This window comes from Geotrypetes seraphini, chromosome 14, assembly GCF_902459505.1.
Source record: "Geotrypetes seraphini chromosome 14, aGeoSer1.1, whole genome shotgun sequence".
In the NCBI taxonomy this organism is placed as follows: domain Eukaryota; kingdom Metazoa; phylum Chordata; class Amphibia; order Gymnophiona; family Dermophiidae; genus Geotrypetes; species Geotrypetes seraphini.
In genome coordinates, this window is record NC_047097.1 from 76188499 (window position 1) to 76207085 (window position 18587).

The following is an 18587-nucleotide window of genomic DNA, read 5'->3' on the forward strand; positions in this document are numbered from 1 at the left end:
AAAGTGGTCTTCCTTATTGCTCTCACCTCTGCCAGGAGGGTCAGTGAGTTACATGCACTAGTGGCAGACCCACCTTTCACTGTTTTTCACCATGACAAGGTGGTTCTTCGTACTCATCCAAAGTTCCTGCCTAAAGTAGTCTCTGACTTTCATCTTAATCAGTCCATTGTCTTACCTGTTTTCTTCCCTAAACCTCATTCTCACCCTGGAGAACAAGCTTTGCATACTTTGGATTGTAAGCGTGCTTTGGCTTACTATTTAGAGTGCACCAAACCTCATAGATCATCTCCCCAGCTTTTTCTCTCTTTTGATCCTAATAAGCTGGGTCATCCTGTTTCTAAACAAATGATTTCCAACTGACTTGCTGCTTGCATTTCGTTCTGTTACGCTCAGTGCAGACTGGCACTGGAAGATTCCGTCACGGCCCATAAGGTTAGAGCTATGGCACAATCTGTAGCTTTCCTCAGATCTACACCTATTGAGGAAATCTGCAAGGCTGCTACTTGGTCCTCATTTCATACTTTCACTTCTCATTACTGTCTGGATGCATTCTCCAGACGGGATGGACACTTCGGCTAATCTGTTTTGCAAAATTTATTTTCCTAATAGCCAACCGTCCCTCCATCCCTCTTTGTTAGCTTGGAGGTCACCCATCAGTTAAGAATAGACTGCCTGCTTGTCCTGGGATAAAGCACAGTTACTGTAACAGGTGTTATCCAGGGACAGCAGGCAGATATTCTTACGACCCTCCCTCCTCCCCGGGTTGGCTTGTTAGCTGGCTTATCTTAACTGGGATCCGCGCACCTCCGTCGGGCGGGAAGGCACTTGCGCATGCGCGGTGCGGACTATCTAGAACTTTCTAAGTTCTTAGAGTGCTATCACTCTAAAATTGTCCGTACCGGGGCTCTGTCGGTGCCGTCAACCATCAGTTAAGAATATCTGCCTTCTGTCCCTGTATAACACCTGTTACGGTAAGTAACTGTGCTTTCCGGTACATTAGAAGCAGAAAACTTATGAGGGAGTCAGTTGGACTGTTAAAATCATCATATTGTAAAAGAGCACTCGGGGAGGACAAGACCTAGCAGAAAAACTGTATTAATTCTTTGCTTCCTTTCTATGAAGGAGAATGTAAGAAATGGTTTTAAGGATGTTGATGATATGGAGGACTAAATCAAATCTTGGTGAACTTGGAAGATGTAATAAGCCAAATTGACAAGCAGCGGAAGGTATATATCCCAAAGTACTGAAAGAACTCAAAATGAAATTGCAGAACTACAAAGATATGAACAAGATTTTCTCTCTCCTCATTTTCCTTCCTTTTGCATATATAGCACACTGAATAATTTCTGAATTTAAAACAAAATGTGGTATTAGACAAAGGAACCTGAGTAAATACATACAGCAGAGATTAAGCAGTATGGAGTCCATTAACTTGTGGTATCGCTTAAGGCATGGGTGAACATGGATCCTAAATTTAGCAAAGTAAGACATGGTTCTTGTTAGTACATGTGTGGCCTTTCACATATAGTGCATGTGAAACAAGTGCTTGGAGTGATATTCTACTTCCTGAGTGCGACTTTTGACAAGTTGGTGCAACTATAAAGTTAGTAAAAAATGGTAAGTTGAAAGTGTTTACGAGAATATACCATCGAAGAGAAATTGGCAGCTATAGAAAAAGTAAATCCAAGCTTCTGTGTCTCAAGAGCTGAGCAAATATGAATCCACGTTTTGATTCCAGTATGAGTTTGTTATTCAATTTCTCCCAGTTTAGACAAAGCCATGAGCATATGATTCATTCGTCAGCAGGAGCAAAGAATACTGATTAGCAGACCAATCTTGGAGGCCCAAGCTAAAATGTTTAACAGTGGTTAGAAGGGAGATGAATCCTTTAGTGACCCATATGGGTTAATTGCTCAAAAACTGAATCTTTTTCCCCTGAAAAATAGTAGATAAGGGGAGGTGAAATAACGGAAGGAGGTCAATATCTATCTATTACCTGCTATTTAAATAGATTATTATAGTGGATTATATTAATGTGATTATTATAAGATTTGAACCATTAAGCCTTTGATTGGATTGATACATTTATCCAGTCAATATCGAGGTAATTGAAATCACCCATTATTACTGAGTTACCCAGTTTGTTAGCCTCTCTAATTTCTAATAATATTTCAGCATCTGTCCATTCATCCCAGTCTCTCTTCATCCTGCATCTTTTTGAATTCCATCACCTTTTTGTCTCCACTACCTCCCTATGGAGGGCATTCCGACCATCAACCATCCTCTCTGTGAAAAACAATTTCCTTACATTACTCCTATGTCGACCACCCTCAACCTCAATTCCTGTCCTCTAGTTTTATTGTTTCCCTTCTCTGGAAAAGATTTGTTTCCATATTTATACCAGTCCCTCCTCTCCTGTAGGGTGTACATATTCAGGTCTTCCACTCTCTTCTTGTATGTCTTTTGATGCAAGCCCCACACTATTTTTGTCACCTTCCTCTGGACCATTTCAAGTCTTTTTATAACCTTAGCAAGATATGGCCTCAATCTGAACACAGTACTCCCCAATGACTTCTACAGGGGCATCAACACTTCCTTTCTTCTGCTGGATACACCTCTCTCTCTCTTTCTCTACAGCCTAGCATTCTTCTGGTTACAGCCACTGCCATACCATACTATTTCATCGCCTTCAAATCCTCAGATACTATCACCCCCAAGGTCCCTCCCTATCTGTGCATATTTCACCTCTTAGCACATACAGCTCCCTTGGATTTGTACTCTCCAAGTGCATCACTTTGTACTTCTTTGCATTGAATTCTAATTGCCAAACATTGACCTTTTTTCTAACTTTTGCAGATCTTTTTTTCATGTTTTCAGTTCTCTCTGACCCTTCGGCAATGTTGCTCACAAATATATTAAACTGAATCAGCCCCAGCACTGTTTCTGGAGGCACTCCACTACTTGCCTTTCCTTCCTCCGAGTGATTTCCATTAACCACCACCCTCTGGTGTCTTGTCTTTCAACCAGTTTCTAATCCAGTTCACCAGTTTGGGCTCTAATTTTAGCCTGTCAGGTTTATTCAAGAGCCTACAATGAGGAACTGTCAAAGGCTTTGCTGAAATCTAAGTAGATTAATCTAACGTAAGACCTCAATCCAGTTCTCTGGTCACCCAGGCAAAAAATTAATTCAGATGTGAGAGTTTTCCTGCTGTGTCTGGGAAAGGTAAATAACTTTGCTTTTTCTGGATTCTGGTGCTGGTCCATATTTTCTTTGGTCAGATTATATTACTAACCCAGAAACAATTTTTGCACCTGTTGTTGCTGTTTCTCTGGTTTCTTTCAAGGTTGTATAGAGATTTCTCCTTTCTGTCAACTTTGGAAAATGCGGATCACTGCTGTGTTGGTTTTCTTTTGTGCCCAGTACAGGAGGAAATTCATTTCTGTTTCTATTTTTATGATGTTACACTGAATGCAAAGTCTACCTTTTTGAGTTAGGGAAGATGTGGCTAACTGGTAGAACTGCTGCTTCTGTACCCAGAAGTTGAGATCAAATCCCAGTTCTGCTTCTTGTGACCCAGGGCAAGTCACCTAATACTCCAGTGCCCACTGCTTTGAATGCCAAAGCCACAAAAAGGCAGTATACAAGTCCCATTCTCAATTCAGTTTTTGTCTTCACATTCCTCCTAATTTCATGGTCCCTTATTCTGTATGTGGTGAGGGTTTGTGTGGTCAACATGTATAATAGAGGTGAGATAATCTGATAGTTTGTAGTTATACTATGTAGGGATCAGCTTCAGTCCTGCTTTTCTCTCTTCCCATCTGTACTGGTATTCTGGGGCCTGAGGTGTTTTCAGTGCCTGCTTTGTCATAGGTTGATTTGTGGTGATTGAGTACCAGAAATTCATAGTGTTATTGTAGATTTTATACATGGTTGCTGATTGTCTCTCTTCCTCTTTCTTTCCATTTGAGAGTCTTTATTTGACAAATCTCATAGAGATCATATTAACAGTCTTTGGTTTACTGTTACAGATCTGGTCTTGTGCCCAGCCGCAGCTGCCCATCGATCACACATGGCCCAAGATTAAGCAGTGTGCCAAGGACACGGCGGAGAGCTGTTCATATCTCCATCATGGAAGGTAGGGTGTCCATTTTTGAGGTGCAAAGAGAAGGTTGGCAGTGAAGAGATGGTAACATTTAATACCATTCCTTTAAATTCTAGAAATTTAACTTATCTTTTCCTTCAGCAGTGACTCCATCATTTTTCCTACCACTGACCTGAGGCTTACAGGTCTGTAGTTTCCTGTTTCTTCTCTGTCCCTGCTTTTGTGAAGAGGTTACCAAATTTGATAGTTTCCAATCCTGCAGAACCTCTCCCGTCTCTAAAGATCTTTTAAATAAACCCTTAACAAGTTCTGCCAGGATTTCACTATTCTGGGATGTATCCCATCTGGTCCCATAGCTTTTCCCACTTGCAGATTTTCTAGTCTTGTGAGTATTGTTTGAGTGTAGGTGCGATGTTATACAGGGATAATGGCTGCTGGATGATTGAGTTGCAGATTGCATATTGGTCTTGTTCATCTTAGGTTTTATTCTGTGGTTGTATCGCAATGTGTTTTGGCTTTCTGTTGTTTCTTGTGCTCTGTGCTGAGAGGCTATCATCCCATAAAGTTTGACAGCTGTGATTCAGTTAAATCAAATCAGAACCCAGAATAGTATTTCTGCACCATTTTTCTAAACAATATTGCTGAAGGGCTGTCTGATAATATTGGCCTCTTTGCAAATGATACCAAAATCTGCAGTAGAGTAGACACCCCTGATGGTATGGATAACAACATTAGGAAGGACCTAATGAAGGTTGAGAAATGGTCTGAAATTTGGCAGCTAAGATTTAATGCTAAGAAATGCATGGTCATGCATTTGGCCTGCAAAAACCCGAGGGAACCATATAGTTTAGGGGATGAAAGAGGAGCAGGACTTGGGTGTGACTGTAGAATTTAGAGTCTGCGTATCTCTTTTTGGTTTATACCCTGTTAAAAGGGTATTACAGTAGTCAATGTTTGAAATGATAAGGGAGTGGATAAGAATATTTAGGGATGGAGGATCAAGTAATGATGAAAGAGATTGAATGAGTTTTAATTTATAGAAGCATTTACTAACTACTGAGCTGATTTGCTGGTGAAAAGAGAGGTTTTGGTCCAGAATGATTCCTTGTATTTTCACCTTAGTGTCTAATTGAACTGGGATTGAGTCTGTCTTGATGGGATCAGCTAGATGATCAGTAACGGAGGCAGGAAACAATACACACTTTGATTTATAGATATTTAATGATAACAGATCCATGGTGAGACCCCATCTGGAATACTGTGTACAATTCTGGTGGCCACATTACCACAAAGATGTGCTGAGAGTTGAGTCGGTTCAGCGAATAGCCACCCGGATGGTCTCAGGACTCAAGGATCTCCCGTATGAGGAACGGCTGGATAAGTTGCAGCTATACTCACTCGAGGAACGCAGAGAGAGGGGAGACATGATCGAGACGTTCAAATATGTCACGGACCGTATCAAGGTGGAAGAAGATATCTTTTTTCTTAAAGGTCCCACGGCTACAAGAGGGCATCCATTGAAACTCAGGGGTGGGAAATTTCATGGTGACACCAGAAAATATTTCTTCACCAACAGGGTGGCTGATCGCTGGAATAGTCTTCCACTACAGGTAATTGAGGCCAGCAGAGTGCCAGATTTTAAGAAAAAATGGGATTGGCACATGGGATCTCTTCACGGAGGAAGTTAGGGGGTGGGTCATTAGTGTGGGCAGACTAGATGTGCCGTGGCCCTTTTCTGCCGTCAGTTTCTATGTTTCTATTTTGCTGAAGCCATGTAGAAGTAGAAGGGACGCTGGGAACCAGTGATCACAATATGATCCGCTTCGACCTGGACACAAGGGTGAAACATCAATCCAGAACGACGGCCATGGCACTGAACTTCCAAAAAGGGAATTACGAAGGGATGAGACTCATGGTGGGGAAGAAGATTAAGAAGAGGATAAACACTGTAAAGACGCTAGAGCAAGCTTTTTAAGGACATGGTCACCGAGGCGCAAATCTGTATATACTGTGTATCAACAAAGGATCCAAGAGGAAAAAGAACAAGGAACTGTAGTGGTGAAGGAAGCGATCAGAGACAAGAAGAATAGAAAAGATAAAAAACGGACGAAAACTGGAAAAAGCACAAACAGCATCAAAGCAGGAGTAGAAACATAGAAACATAGAAAAAAGCTGCAGAAAAGGGCTATAGCCCACCAAGTCTGCCCATTCCAAATATCCCCTCCCCTGAATTCACTCCCTAAAAGATCCCACGTGAGAGGGACAGATTCTTCAGACTGGCAGGGGAAACAAGAACAAGAGGGCACTCAAGAAAATTGAAGGGAGACAGATTCAGAACAAATGCTAGGAAGTTCTTCTTCACTCAGAGGGTGGTGGATGCCTGGAATGCACTTCCAGAGGAGGTGGTGGAGCAGAGTATGATTTTGGGTTTCAAGAAGGGGTTGGACAGGTTCCTGAAGGAAAAGGGGATTGAGGGATATAGATAGAGGGGGTACTATACAGGTCAAAATGTCTTCAAAAGAGGCTCATTTGCAGGTCACTGACCTGGGGGGCCGCCGGGGGAGCGGACTGCTGGGCACGATGGACCTGTGGTCTGACTCGGCAGAGGCGATGCTTATGTTCTTAGGTGCTATAAGGTGATAAGAGGGGCCAAAAGAGACTACGAGGAAAAAATAGCCAAGGAAGCAAAAAACTTCAAGTCGTTCTTTCGATATATTAAGGGAAAACGACTCGTGAAAGAAGCGGTGGGGCCGTTGGATGACCATGGAATAAAGGGAGTGCTAAAGGAGGACAAAACTATCACTGACAAACTGAACACATTTTTTGCGTCAGTGTTTACCGAAGAGGATATACACAACATACTGGAAGCCGACAGCCTATACACAAGAAACGAAGATGGGAAACTGATAGGGTTGATGATCAGTATAGAAGAGTTATGCAGACAGATTGATAGGCTTAAAAATGATAAATCCCCTGGACCGGATGGCATCTATCTGAGGGTAATCAAGGAACTGAAAGGGGCTATAGCTGAACTGCTTCAACTAATAGTCAAAGGGCAAACAGTATGCTAGGAATGATTAAGAAGGGGATCATGAACAGATCGGAGGAGGTTATCATGCCGCTGTACCGGCCATGGTACGCCCTCACCTGGAATACTGCGTCCAGCACTGGTCACTGTACATGAAGGAGGACACGGTACTGCTCGAAAGGATCCAGAGAAGAGCAACTAAAATGATAAAGGGGCTAGAGGAGATACCCCTCCTGATGTTTTTTTCCCTTTATTGTTTCCTTCTTTTCAAAATTATTAATTTTGTAACTTTATCCCTTCATTTAGTTTTGTCTGTTGGTCTGTTCGTCTAACCCCTTTTCTGAGTAGTTATTTTTTAAATTTATATGTTGTATGCATATCTTGTATTTTAATGTATGCATATTTTGGATTTTAATGTAATTCGCTTAGTAAATTATGTATAAGCGATTCATCAAATTTCTAATAAACTTGAAACTTGAATAACTTTATTTTTCTATACCGCCATAATCTTGCGACTTCTAGGCGGTTCACAGAGAAGATTAGCTGTACAATCAGCGAATTACAGTGTACAGATAAAGAAGAGATTACAGCAAATTACAGTGTACAAATTAAAGAAGAGATCACAGGGCGGTCAGTGATTACATGGTGCAAATTGGCAAGAGGAAAGATATACATAAGCTACTATATAATTTTTTTTTTTTTTGACAACTTACATTGAAATGGTTGTAAAAAAGCCAGCGAATAGCTGGATACAAATTGTGAAGAGAGCATTAAACAAACAGTGAGTGCAGGGTGTCATAAATGAGGAAAAGAGGATTCTGTAAAATAAGCGGTAAGTTTGAAAAGGGGGGAGGAAGTCTGGCTAGGAAATGAATTTATTGAATAGGGAGGTCTTTATTTCTTTCCGAAAGGTGCCGTATGTCAACCTGGCACCATCAATGAGGTAGCCTAGCCCAGTGTTTTTCAACCGGTGTTCCGCGGCACACTAGTGTGCCGCGAGATGTTGCCTGGTGTGCCGCAGGGCCGCCGGGCCCGGAGCTGACAGGGGGCCCGAGGCAGGGGCGCCAGTAGCTCGCCAAGGCAAAGTGAGTCGATCACACAGGACTCACTTTGTCTTGGCGATCTAATCTATCGAGCCGATAAGTCTTCTTCTCCCCGACGTCAATTCTGTAGTTGGAGAGGAAGTTCGGGCCAGCCAATCGCTGCCTGGCTGGGCGGAACTTCCTCTCCGATTGCACAATTGACGTCAGGGAGAGCATGCGTCCGCGTCGGCTTTGGGGCCTGTTATCCATTGGTGGGTCCTGTTCCCCGATGGCAGCGGCAGTGGCAGTGGCTTGGGGAACGGCAGGGAGAAAGAAAGAAAGGGGGCAGGCAGGGAAACAGAAGGAAAGAAGAGAAACAGAAAGAAAGAAAGGTCAGGGAGAGAGGAAGAAAAAGTTGGGGGAGGGAATGAGGTGTGGAGGAGAGAAAGCATACAGGCTGATAGAAGGGAAGAAAGATTGGATGCACAGTCAGAAGAAGAAAGTGCAACCAGAAATCACCAGACAAGGTAGGAAAAATGATTTTATTTTAAATTTAGCAAAGTGGAGGCAGTATTACCACAGTTTTCAAAGGAATTTGCCCAAATAACTTAATAGTTAACTGGGTAAATTCCCAGAGATGAAAACTTCCCTTCACTTACTATGCACAGTTCTGAATTTATATCTGCTGTCTATATTTTACAATATGGTCACCTTTTACTAAACCGCAATAGTGGTTTTTGCGCAGGGAGCCTATGAGGGTCAAGAGCAGCGCTGGGCATTCAGCGCAGCTCCCTGCGCTAAAAACTGCTATTGTGGTTTAATAAAAAGGATGGAGGGTATATTTGTCTATTTTTGTATGCTATAAAAACCAAATACAGAGAGAGACTGAGAGCTGTTGACGAAGAGCTACGTGTGTGTCTTTCTTCGATTCCAGCCAGAATATCAGCTTTGTGTTCAGCCAAACAGGCCCAGGTTTCGCACTGAATAAAGTATTTTATAATTTTTATAATTTTTATTTCGTAATAAAGTAATTATAAAATACTTTCTTTGTGTTTATTTGATTCCTATTCAAGAGAATTACTTTATATATAGTCAATATAAGCAGAGAGTTAAATTTTTTAACATTTTCTAATGGTGGTGTGCCTCGTGATTTTTTTCATGAAACAAGTGTGCCTTTGCCCAAAAAAGGTTGAAAAACACTGGCCTAGCCAAGTTTGCTGCCTACCAGCTTGAAACTTGAATGTTCTATCCAGAAAGGTTCGGTATCTGCAACCTGCGATTTTCGGGTAGGCAAAGAGGCTGTGGTTTCTGGTTGTCCTTGCGGGGGTGTAGAATTCGAAATGAGACAGTAAATAATTGGGGGCCAATCCCCACACCAGTTTATAACAGAAGCAAGAGAATTTGAATAGGATATGTGCCTCTATTGGCAACCAATGCAGCAGTCTGTAGGAGGGACTAACGTGGTCACTTTTCTTTAGTCCGAATATTAAGCAGACGGCAGTGTTTTGAACTATTCTTAATTTTCTCACGGTTTTTTTAGGTATACCCACATAAATGATGTTGCAGTAGTCCAGGGTGGATAGAATCAATGACTGTACCAGTAGTCTGAAAGATAGCGGATCGAAGTATTTTTTTTATGGTTTTTAGTTTCCAAAGTGTGGAGAAGCACTTTTTAGTCACCGAATTACTGTGTTCGATCAGGGTCAAGTGGGTATCTAAGGTGACTCCTAGAATTTTTATTGTTTTAGATGGTGGGTGGTCGTGACCGTTTAGATGTATTGTTGTTGTAGTGATTTTGTCCTTTGGGCTTGCCAAGAAAATTTTCGTCTTTTCTGAATTCAGTTTCAGTTTGAAATTGATAGTCCTTGAAAAGAGGAGACTTGAGAGGGGACATGATAGAAACATTTAAGATACTGAAGGGAATAGTAGATAAAGAAAGGTTGTTCACCCTCTCCAAGGTAGAGAGAACGAAAGGGCACTCTCTAAAGTTAAAAGGGGATAGATTCCGTACAAACGTAAGGAAGTTCTTCTTTACCGAGAGTGGTGGAAAACTGAAACACTCTCCCGAAGGCTGTTATAGGGGAAAACACCCTCCAGGGATTCCAGACAAAGTTAGACAAGTTCCTGCTGAACCACTGCTGGGCACGATGGACAACTGGTCTGACCCAGCAGCGGCAATTCATATGTTGTTATTAATTTTGATTAGTTTGAAGTTGATATCTGAAAGATTTGATTTGTTGTTTGGATTGAGGGGGTGGAGTAATTGTATGTCATTAGCATAGGCAAAGTGAGAGAGGATAGGATGAAATTAAGAAAGGGTGGTAGATGCATGGAATAGTCTCCCGGTAGAGGTGTCTGAATTCAAGAAAGTGTGGACAGTCATGTGAGATCTCTTAGGGAGAGGAGGGGATAGTGGATGGGCAGACTGGATGGGCCATTTGTATATCTGCCATCATGCTTCTGTGTTTCTAGGTATACACAGTATGTTTTGTTCTTGATAGGAGTTGAATTCTAGTTGCACGTTGAGTCCTCCCTATACATCTAATTCGTACTTAGCCAGCAGAAAATCCCAACTTACAGGGGAAGAAATTGAGATGACAGGTGGTTGTCAGGCAGAAGTTATATCAGTAGTAAATATAGCACATCCCAAAATATCAGGGAATGCAGAGTCTAAGACCTCATAGCCATGTATGTCATTATGTTTTAGAGACTACTGTCAGCATCCAGTCCCTTCAGTATAGGAGCAGGCTCTGTGCAGTGGATAAGTCTCAAACTAGGCAGGGACAGGCTGTATGCATGAAATAGAAAGAGCAGGGCAGGAGCAACCTGGGAAAGAAGGAAGTACAGTAAACATCTTTGGATACTAGTTTAGTAGCATCGACCTTATTATTTGGGCCACTATGGTGAAGTGTCTGATAAAGATAAAAACCAAGGTGAATGTGCATCTAAGAATGATCAACCACTGTTATCGGGATGTGAAAGTTCGGGTGCTAAGCCTGGGGCCTCGGCTTCTGGGAAAAGCACTTGGGGCTGTGCCTCTCCTTCCAGCACTAACTTCGTTCAGTTACAGCAGTCATCCGGACTACAGAGAAGTCACAACACTAGGTACTGACGTGAGCTTTTGTATCTGTGTAAGCGTGTAACATATGCGAACCTAGAGATGCATGTTGTACAACTTTGTAAACTATGGGTATCTGTACTTGACATCCGTATGTGAATATATGGAGCTACATCAGTGCAGCCTTGCTAATCAAAACAGTAATGATCACTGTCCATAAATGTATTCGGTGGAATCACTTTTTTTTTTTTTGTGATGTTTATTCCTTTTATGTTCATACTCTGTAAACCACCTAGTTGTAGATGGTATATACATTTTTAAAACAAATAAAAAAATAAATGTTCCTATTGTAAAATGTAGATTGTGAAACAGAGAGAGCTGTGAGGAAGGATTTGGGTGACAGTAGCAGACTGTATTGGTTACCTTATTGCGAGTGACTGTCTGTGTTGAGAAAGGTAATTTTATAATGTTGCAAAAAGCCACCTATGCCTTTATAAAAAAGATACCAAGAACAAGCCCTAGTGGTACGTGTGTGTTGCAAATGTGGTCTTGCATATTTTTGTTTGTTTGTTTTTTTTAGGTTATTCAACCATGTGTTTTATTGATTTTCAAAAGAAGAAACAGAATATAAAACCTTACAGATTCTTCTTGCCATAATACACGAACAACTCTCTATGCATAACTTGATCTATAGTCAATGACAATAAACGTTGTGAACCCCCACCCCTTACTCACACAAGGAAGAGATAAATGATCCACTGTTAAGCAGAACAAATAAGCAGGCAGTAACAAAATATTTGAACAAATCCCATAGTTAACAGCGAAACCTAAATGGACATTGGCTGCTTAGCACAATCAAAACAATGTATGGAAGGTGGAAAAAAAACCCAAAACTTCAGAAAACATTATCACAACCCATGGAGGTAGCAAAATCACCCTCCCAGGTAGCAGAGGACAACAAGAAATCCTCTACCCCTCCCCAATCCAATCCTAACTCTCCCCAAAACATAACAGCAGCAAGATATAGGGGAAGACCCATCGAATCACAAGCAAGACAGATTGAAAGGGACACAAGAGGGAAGGAAATGCAAGAAAGGAACAGGTTGTAAACTCAAGTGTATGTACACGAACACAAGGAGCCTAAGGAATAAGATGGGTGAATTAGAAGCTATGGCACAAAAAGATAACGTTGACATCGGCTTCGCAGAAACATGGTGGACTTAGGAAAATATCTGGGACACTGTGTTACCAGGATACAAACTATACTGCAGAGACAGAGTGGCTCAAAAAGGTGGGGGCATTGCCATATATGTCAAAGAGGGAATTGAATCTACTGGAGAGAATGCGCCACAACTGACGGATAAGTTAGAGTCTCTATGGGTCAAAATTCTGGGAACAAATGTCCTGGAAATGAAGATCGGCATCTACTACTGACCCCCAGGGCAGTCTGAAGAAATTGACGGAGAAATGACAGACGAGATTAAACGCAACTGCAAGGGAGGCAACACAGTTATCATGGGTGACTTCAACTATCCGGGAATAGACTGGAACCTAGGCACCTCCAGCTGTGTTAGGGAGACCAAGTTCTTGGATGCTGTAGGCAATTGCTTCCTGGAACAACTTGTCAAGGAAAGTACTAGAGGAAATGCAATTCTGGACTTAATTATAAATGGCCTGCGAGGACCGGCATAAGATATAGAAGTAGAAGGGACGCTGGGAAAGAGCGATCACAATATGATTTCGACCTGGATGCAGGTGAGAAACATCGGTCCAAAACGACGGCCACAGCGCTGAAATTCCAAAAAGGGAATTACGAAGGAATGAGACTCATGGTGGGGAAGAAGATTAAGAAAAGGATAAGCACTGTAAAAATGCTAGAGCAAGCTTGGTCCCTTTTTCAGGACACAGTCACCGAGACACAAAATCTATATATACTGCATATCAACAAAAGATCCAAGAGGAAAAAGAATAAAGAACCGACATGGCTCACTGTAGAGGTGAAGGAAGCGATCAGAGACGACAAAACTTTGTTTAAGGAATGGAAAAGGGCAAAAACGGATGAAAACTGGAATAAGCACAAACAACATCAATGCAGATGCTATAAGGCGGTAAAAGGGGCCAAAAGAGACTACGAGGAAAAAATAGCCAAGGAGGCAAAACACTTCAAGACGTTCTTTCGATATATTAAAGGGAAACGACCCGCAAAGGAAGCGGTGGGGACCGTTGGATAACCAAGGAATAAAGGGAGCGCTAAAGGAGGACAAAGCAATCGCCGACAGACTGAACACATTTTTTGCATCTGTATTTACCAAAGACGATATACACAGCATGCCGGAATCCAATAGGCTATATGCTGGAAATGAAGACAGTAAACTGACAGGGTTGATGGTCAGTCTAGAAGAGGTATGCAAACAGATTGATAGGCTTAAGAGCGATAAATCCCCGGGACCGGATGGCATCCCTCTGAGGGTAATCAAGGAACTGAAAGGGACTATAGCTGAACTGCTTCAGCTAAAAGCCAATCTGCCGATCAAATCGGGAAAGATTCCGGAAGACTGGAAGATGGCGAACATTACGCCAATCTTCAAAAAAGGTTCGAGAGGAGATCCGCGAAACTACAGACCGGTGAGTCTGACCTCGGAACCGGGAAAGATGGTAGAGGCACTGATAAAGGACCGCATCATTGATCACCTTGACGGACACGATCTGATGAGGACCAGATCTTGCCTGACGAACTTGCTGCACTTCTTTGAGGGAGTAAACAGGCGAATAGACAAGGGTGACCCGGTCGACATTGTATATCTGGATTTTCAGAAGGCGTTCGACAAAGTTCCACATGAATGACTATTTCAGAAAACTGCATTCCATGGAATCGAGGGTGAAATACTCACATAGATTTAAAACTGGCTGGAGCATAGGAAACAGAGAGTGGAGGTAAATGGACAATTCTCAGATTGGAATAGTGTCACCAGTGGGGTGCCGCAGGGCTCGGTGCGAGGACCCATGCTCTTCAACATCTTTATAAACAATCTGGACATTGGTATGATGAGTGAGATGATTAAATTTGTGGACAATTTGAAGTTATTCAGAGTAGTGAAGACACGGGGATTGCGAAGATCTGCAACGTGACATAAGCTCGATAACTGGGCATCGACATGGCAAATGAGGTTCAACATGGATAAGTGTAAAATGATGCATGTCGGTAACAAAAATCTCATACACGAATACAGGATGTCCAGGGCGGTACTTGGAGAAACCTCCCAGGAAAGAGACTTTGGAGTTCTGATCAACAAGTTGATGAAGCCTTCCGCGCAATGTGCGGCAGCGAAAAGGGCGAACAGAATGCTAAGAATGATTAAGAAGGGGATCACAAACAGATTGGAGAAGGTTATCATGCCACTGTACCGGGCCATGATGCGCCCTCACCTGGAGTACTTCGTCCAGCACTGGTCGCCATACATGAAGAAGGACACGGTACTACTCGAAAGGGTTAAGGGGCTGGAGGAGTTGTCGTACAGTGAGAGATTGGAGAAGCTGGGCCTCTTCTCCCTTGAAAAGAGGAGACTGAGAGGGGACATGATTGAAACATTAAAAATACTGAAGGGAATAGACTGAGCAGATAAAGACAGATTGTTCACCCTCTCCAAGGTAGGGAGAATGAGAGGGGACTCTCTAAAGTTGAAAGGGGATAGATTCCGTACAAACTGCGTCCAGTATTGGTCACCATACCTTAAGAAGAATATGGTGTTACAGAGGAGAGCGACACGTCTGATAAAAGGGATGGAAAACCTGTCATACGCTGAGAGATTGGAGAAACTGGGTCTCTTTTCCCTGGAGAAGAGGAGATTTAGAGGGGATATGATAGAGACTTACAAGATCATGAAGGGCATAGAGAGAGTAGAGAGGGACAGATTCTTCAAACTTTCGAATAAAAGAGGGCATTCAGAAAAGTTGAAAGGGGACAGATTCAAAACAAATGCAAGGAAGTTCTTCTTTACCCAACATGTGGTGGACACCTGGAATGCGCTTCCAGAGAAAGTAATAGGGCAGAGTACGGTACTGGGGCTTAAGAAAGGATTGGACAGTTTCCTGCTGGAAAAGGGGTTAGAAGGGTATAAATAGAGGATTACTGCACAGGTCCTGGACCTGTTGGGCCGCCGCGTGAGCGGACTGCTGGGCATGATGGACCTCAGGTCTGACCCGGCAGAGGCATTGCTTATGTTCTTCACCCAGAGAGTGGTAGAAAACGAACGCTCTTCCGGAGTCTATTATAGGGGAAAACACCCTCCAGGTTTTCAAGACAAAGTTGGACAAGTTCCTGCTAAACTGGAATGTTCACAGGTGAGGCTGGACTCATTTAGAGCACTGGTCTGTGACCTGGGAGCCGCCACGTGAGCGGACTGCTGGGCACGATGGACCACTGGTCTGACCCAGCAGCGGCTATTCTTATGTTCTCAAACCCTCTTCAAATCTTAATAAATTACCCCTGCCTAAGTACTATTCTACACACTGTAGGCCACACATGCGCAATGCAGGCAGGTTCTGTTTTTGAAACCGTTTTTAAGTGGAATTTACCACATCCAACATTATTCCCTCATATCTCTCTTTCCCATGCATCTCTACCGCACCACCATGTCCAATATTTATTTATTTCAAAAATTTCTATACCGTTTTAAGCCAAAACGGTTTACAAAATGTTAACATACATAAAATTTTGCAACAAATAAAACAGATAAACACAAATAATCAAATCCTTCAGAAAGTCAGCAAACAGGGTAAATCACTACTTAAAGATGCGCGTTTACAAATAATTGTGTTTTAAGTAGTTTTCTGAATGTTCTCCTATCACTACATTTCCGTATTTGCCCAACGAGGGAGTTCCACAATCTTATCCCTGCACAACAAAAGGTCATTACATTGGTTTCCACATATTTTAGATTAGCATTCGCTTTCAGCAGCGCTGAATTTTCAGAGCACAATGATTTTTTCGGTTGGTAATTAGTCAGATTATTCTTAAAGAATTCAGGGATCGTACTGTATAAGAATTGATGATAGATCATCACTGCTTTATACTGAATTCTAAATGCAACAGGCAGCTAGTGTAACTGTCGAAGATAAGGTGTAATATGCTCATATCACGACGTTCCTGTTATCAATCTGGCCACTGCATTTTGAACCACTTGCAATGCCCTGCACAACAGTATGAAAGTCAAAAGAGGACAGCATACCATAAATACCTTCCGGCAGAGGAGTGTCGGGCAGCAGCACTCACAGGCTGGTTCATGGCCTTCTCGCTGGGGCTTTCTGTGTACTGATGACATCATCAGTAACGCGGCACACAGCGAGAAGGCCACGAAGCAGCCTGTGAGTGCTGCTGGCCCGACGCTCCTCTGCCGGAAGGAATTTATGGTCGCGGGGATCGGTTGAGAGGGAAGGATGGAGGGTCAGTGAGGGTTCAACAGTTTGGCTGTGCGGCGGAGGCGGCGGCAGTTGCTCAAGGGTTCTGCTGCACGAATGATGGGAGGGATAGAAAGATGCTGCAGAGGGAAGGCACAAGGGGATGGGTGAGAGGGGAGGAAAGATGTTGCACATGTGGGAGAAAGGAAAGAGGAAGAATTGGGGTGAAGGAGAGGAAGGGAGAGATGATCATGTACATGAAAAAAATAAGCCCTTCCCGAAAATAAGACCTAGTGCCTTTTTGGGGCCCCAAATGAATATAAGACACTTGTCTTATTTTGGGGGAAACACGGTATCATACCACATCATATCCCCCCCCATTATCTAAACATTATTCTGCTGTCACTATCTAGCTCAGATTTTTAGGTAGAGTCATGGTATATAAATGTGAAACTGTTGACCCAAAAGGGAGAGAGTGTGGTGCAGTGGTTAAAGCTACAGCCTCAGCACTCTGAAATTGTGGATTAAAACCCACACTGGGCAAGTTGCTTAAATCCCCCCCATTACTCCAGGTACATTGGGTCAGACAGGGAAAATGCTTGAGAACCTGAATAAATTCATGTAAACCGTTCTGAGCTCCCTTGGAAGAACGGTATAGAAAATTTTTTTTTTTTTCTTTTTTTAAATTAACATTTTATTAAGATCAACAAAATAGCATAAAACAAAGCAAAGGGATATAACCACAAACAGCAGAGTGCACATGGTGCCTTCCATGTACCCTTTACAAAACTACTACTACTATCTGACCCTTGGATACTCTATAGGCCAGATCTCATCATGCTTCCCTGTTTTCCACGGTTTCTTTCAATTGCTTGATGATCATTCCTGTGCCATTCTTAATGGTATCCAGCCAATGGGCCTTTGGTTTCCCCTGCTTCCTTTTACCACTTAATAAATAATTAATAAATAAATAAAATAAATATGTTTTAACAACATTTTAAACTGTGCAGCTTAATGTTCTGCCTTTGAGGTAGCTGGGTCTCCTTGGTAGACCCCTCCCTCTCTTGCCTGCTGTAGGTTCTTGAGTCTCATTTCATAGTGCTTGGGCTCCAGAATTTGGACAGTCTTGTTAGGCTTTCTTGTCTGCTGGAGGTATTTCATTTAGAATTGGATTCACTATTCCAGGTGAGGTCTCGCTCCACAACCTCTTCAGTCCTTCTATATCATCTCTCTTGGCACTAACGTTTAATCGGAGCAATCAAAATCACTAACATCAGGAAACAATCTTCATGTAACAGCGCTCATGTTGACTAGTGTGCAGTTTAAAAAGTTTTTTTATATTTGTCTTGCATTTGGTATGTCAAGGGGAATATATCAGCCATACTGTACTGCAATCAGTCATCTTGTGCTGTAGGGAATGTTAATAGTTCCTCTGACTGGCATCACTGAGCTGCTGTGTTGACATTGTCCGCATTGGGGAACCACTTTAATGTGATTTTGCTTGTTTCACATAAATTGAAAATTGTGGATATTTTAGATGAACTTTTGTTGCTACTTTCTTGTTCACTGCTTCCCCCCCCCCCCCAACTCAGTTTGAACTGTTCATTTTTTTTACAAATCTTTTTTATCTGCTAAAAGAGAGAGCTTTCCTACCAACTGTTCTTAAATCACATCTGTTATCATTCCTTGTTTTATGTGACATGAACTTTATTTACTAATCACTCAACCAAAATAAAATCTAGTTTGGTAGTTCAAGACCTCAGTTTATTTATCACCCTTTCCTATGAAACGGTATCAAATGCCTTCTCTATAACTGGAGTGGAACATACCCTGCCATCAATCTGTGAGCGCTGAACAGAAACCTGTGTAAGGAAGAGCCAGAGTATAAATAGAGTGAAAGGTGAGAGGAGCTGGTGCTACTTAAAGAAACAGCTTCTTCAGTCAACTTCTGAAAGAGTATTCAGGGAGGCTCTTACTTT

At 42.3% G+C, this 18587-nt stretch overlaps 1 protein-coding gene across 3 annotated transcripts in view; it reads left to right on the forward strand.

Annotated features, from left to right (window-relative positions):
* FRMD5 (FERM domain containing 5) overlaps positions 1 to 18587 on the forward strand; it is a 102559-nt gene that overhangs the window by 79646 nt on the left and 4326 nt on the right. For all 3 annotated transcript variants that reach the window (XM_033919687.1, XM_033919688.1, XM_033919689.1), the window contains one exon: positions 4030 to 4136. In XM_033919687.1, coding sequence (XP_033775578.1) covers positions 4030 to 4136 — 107 coding nt within the window. The remainder of the gene's footprint in view (positions 1 to 4029; positions 4137 to 18587) is intronic.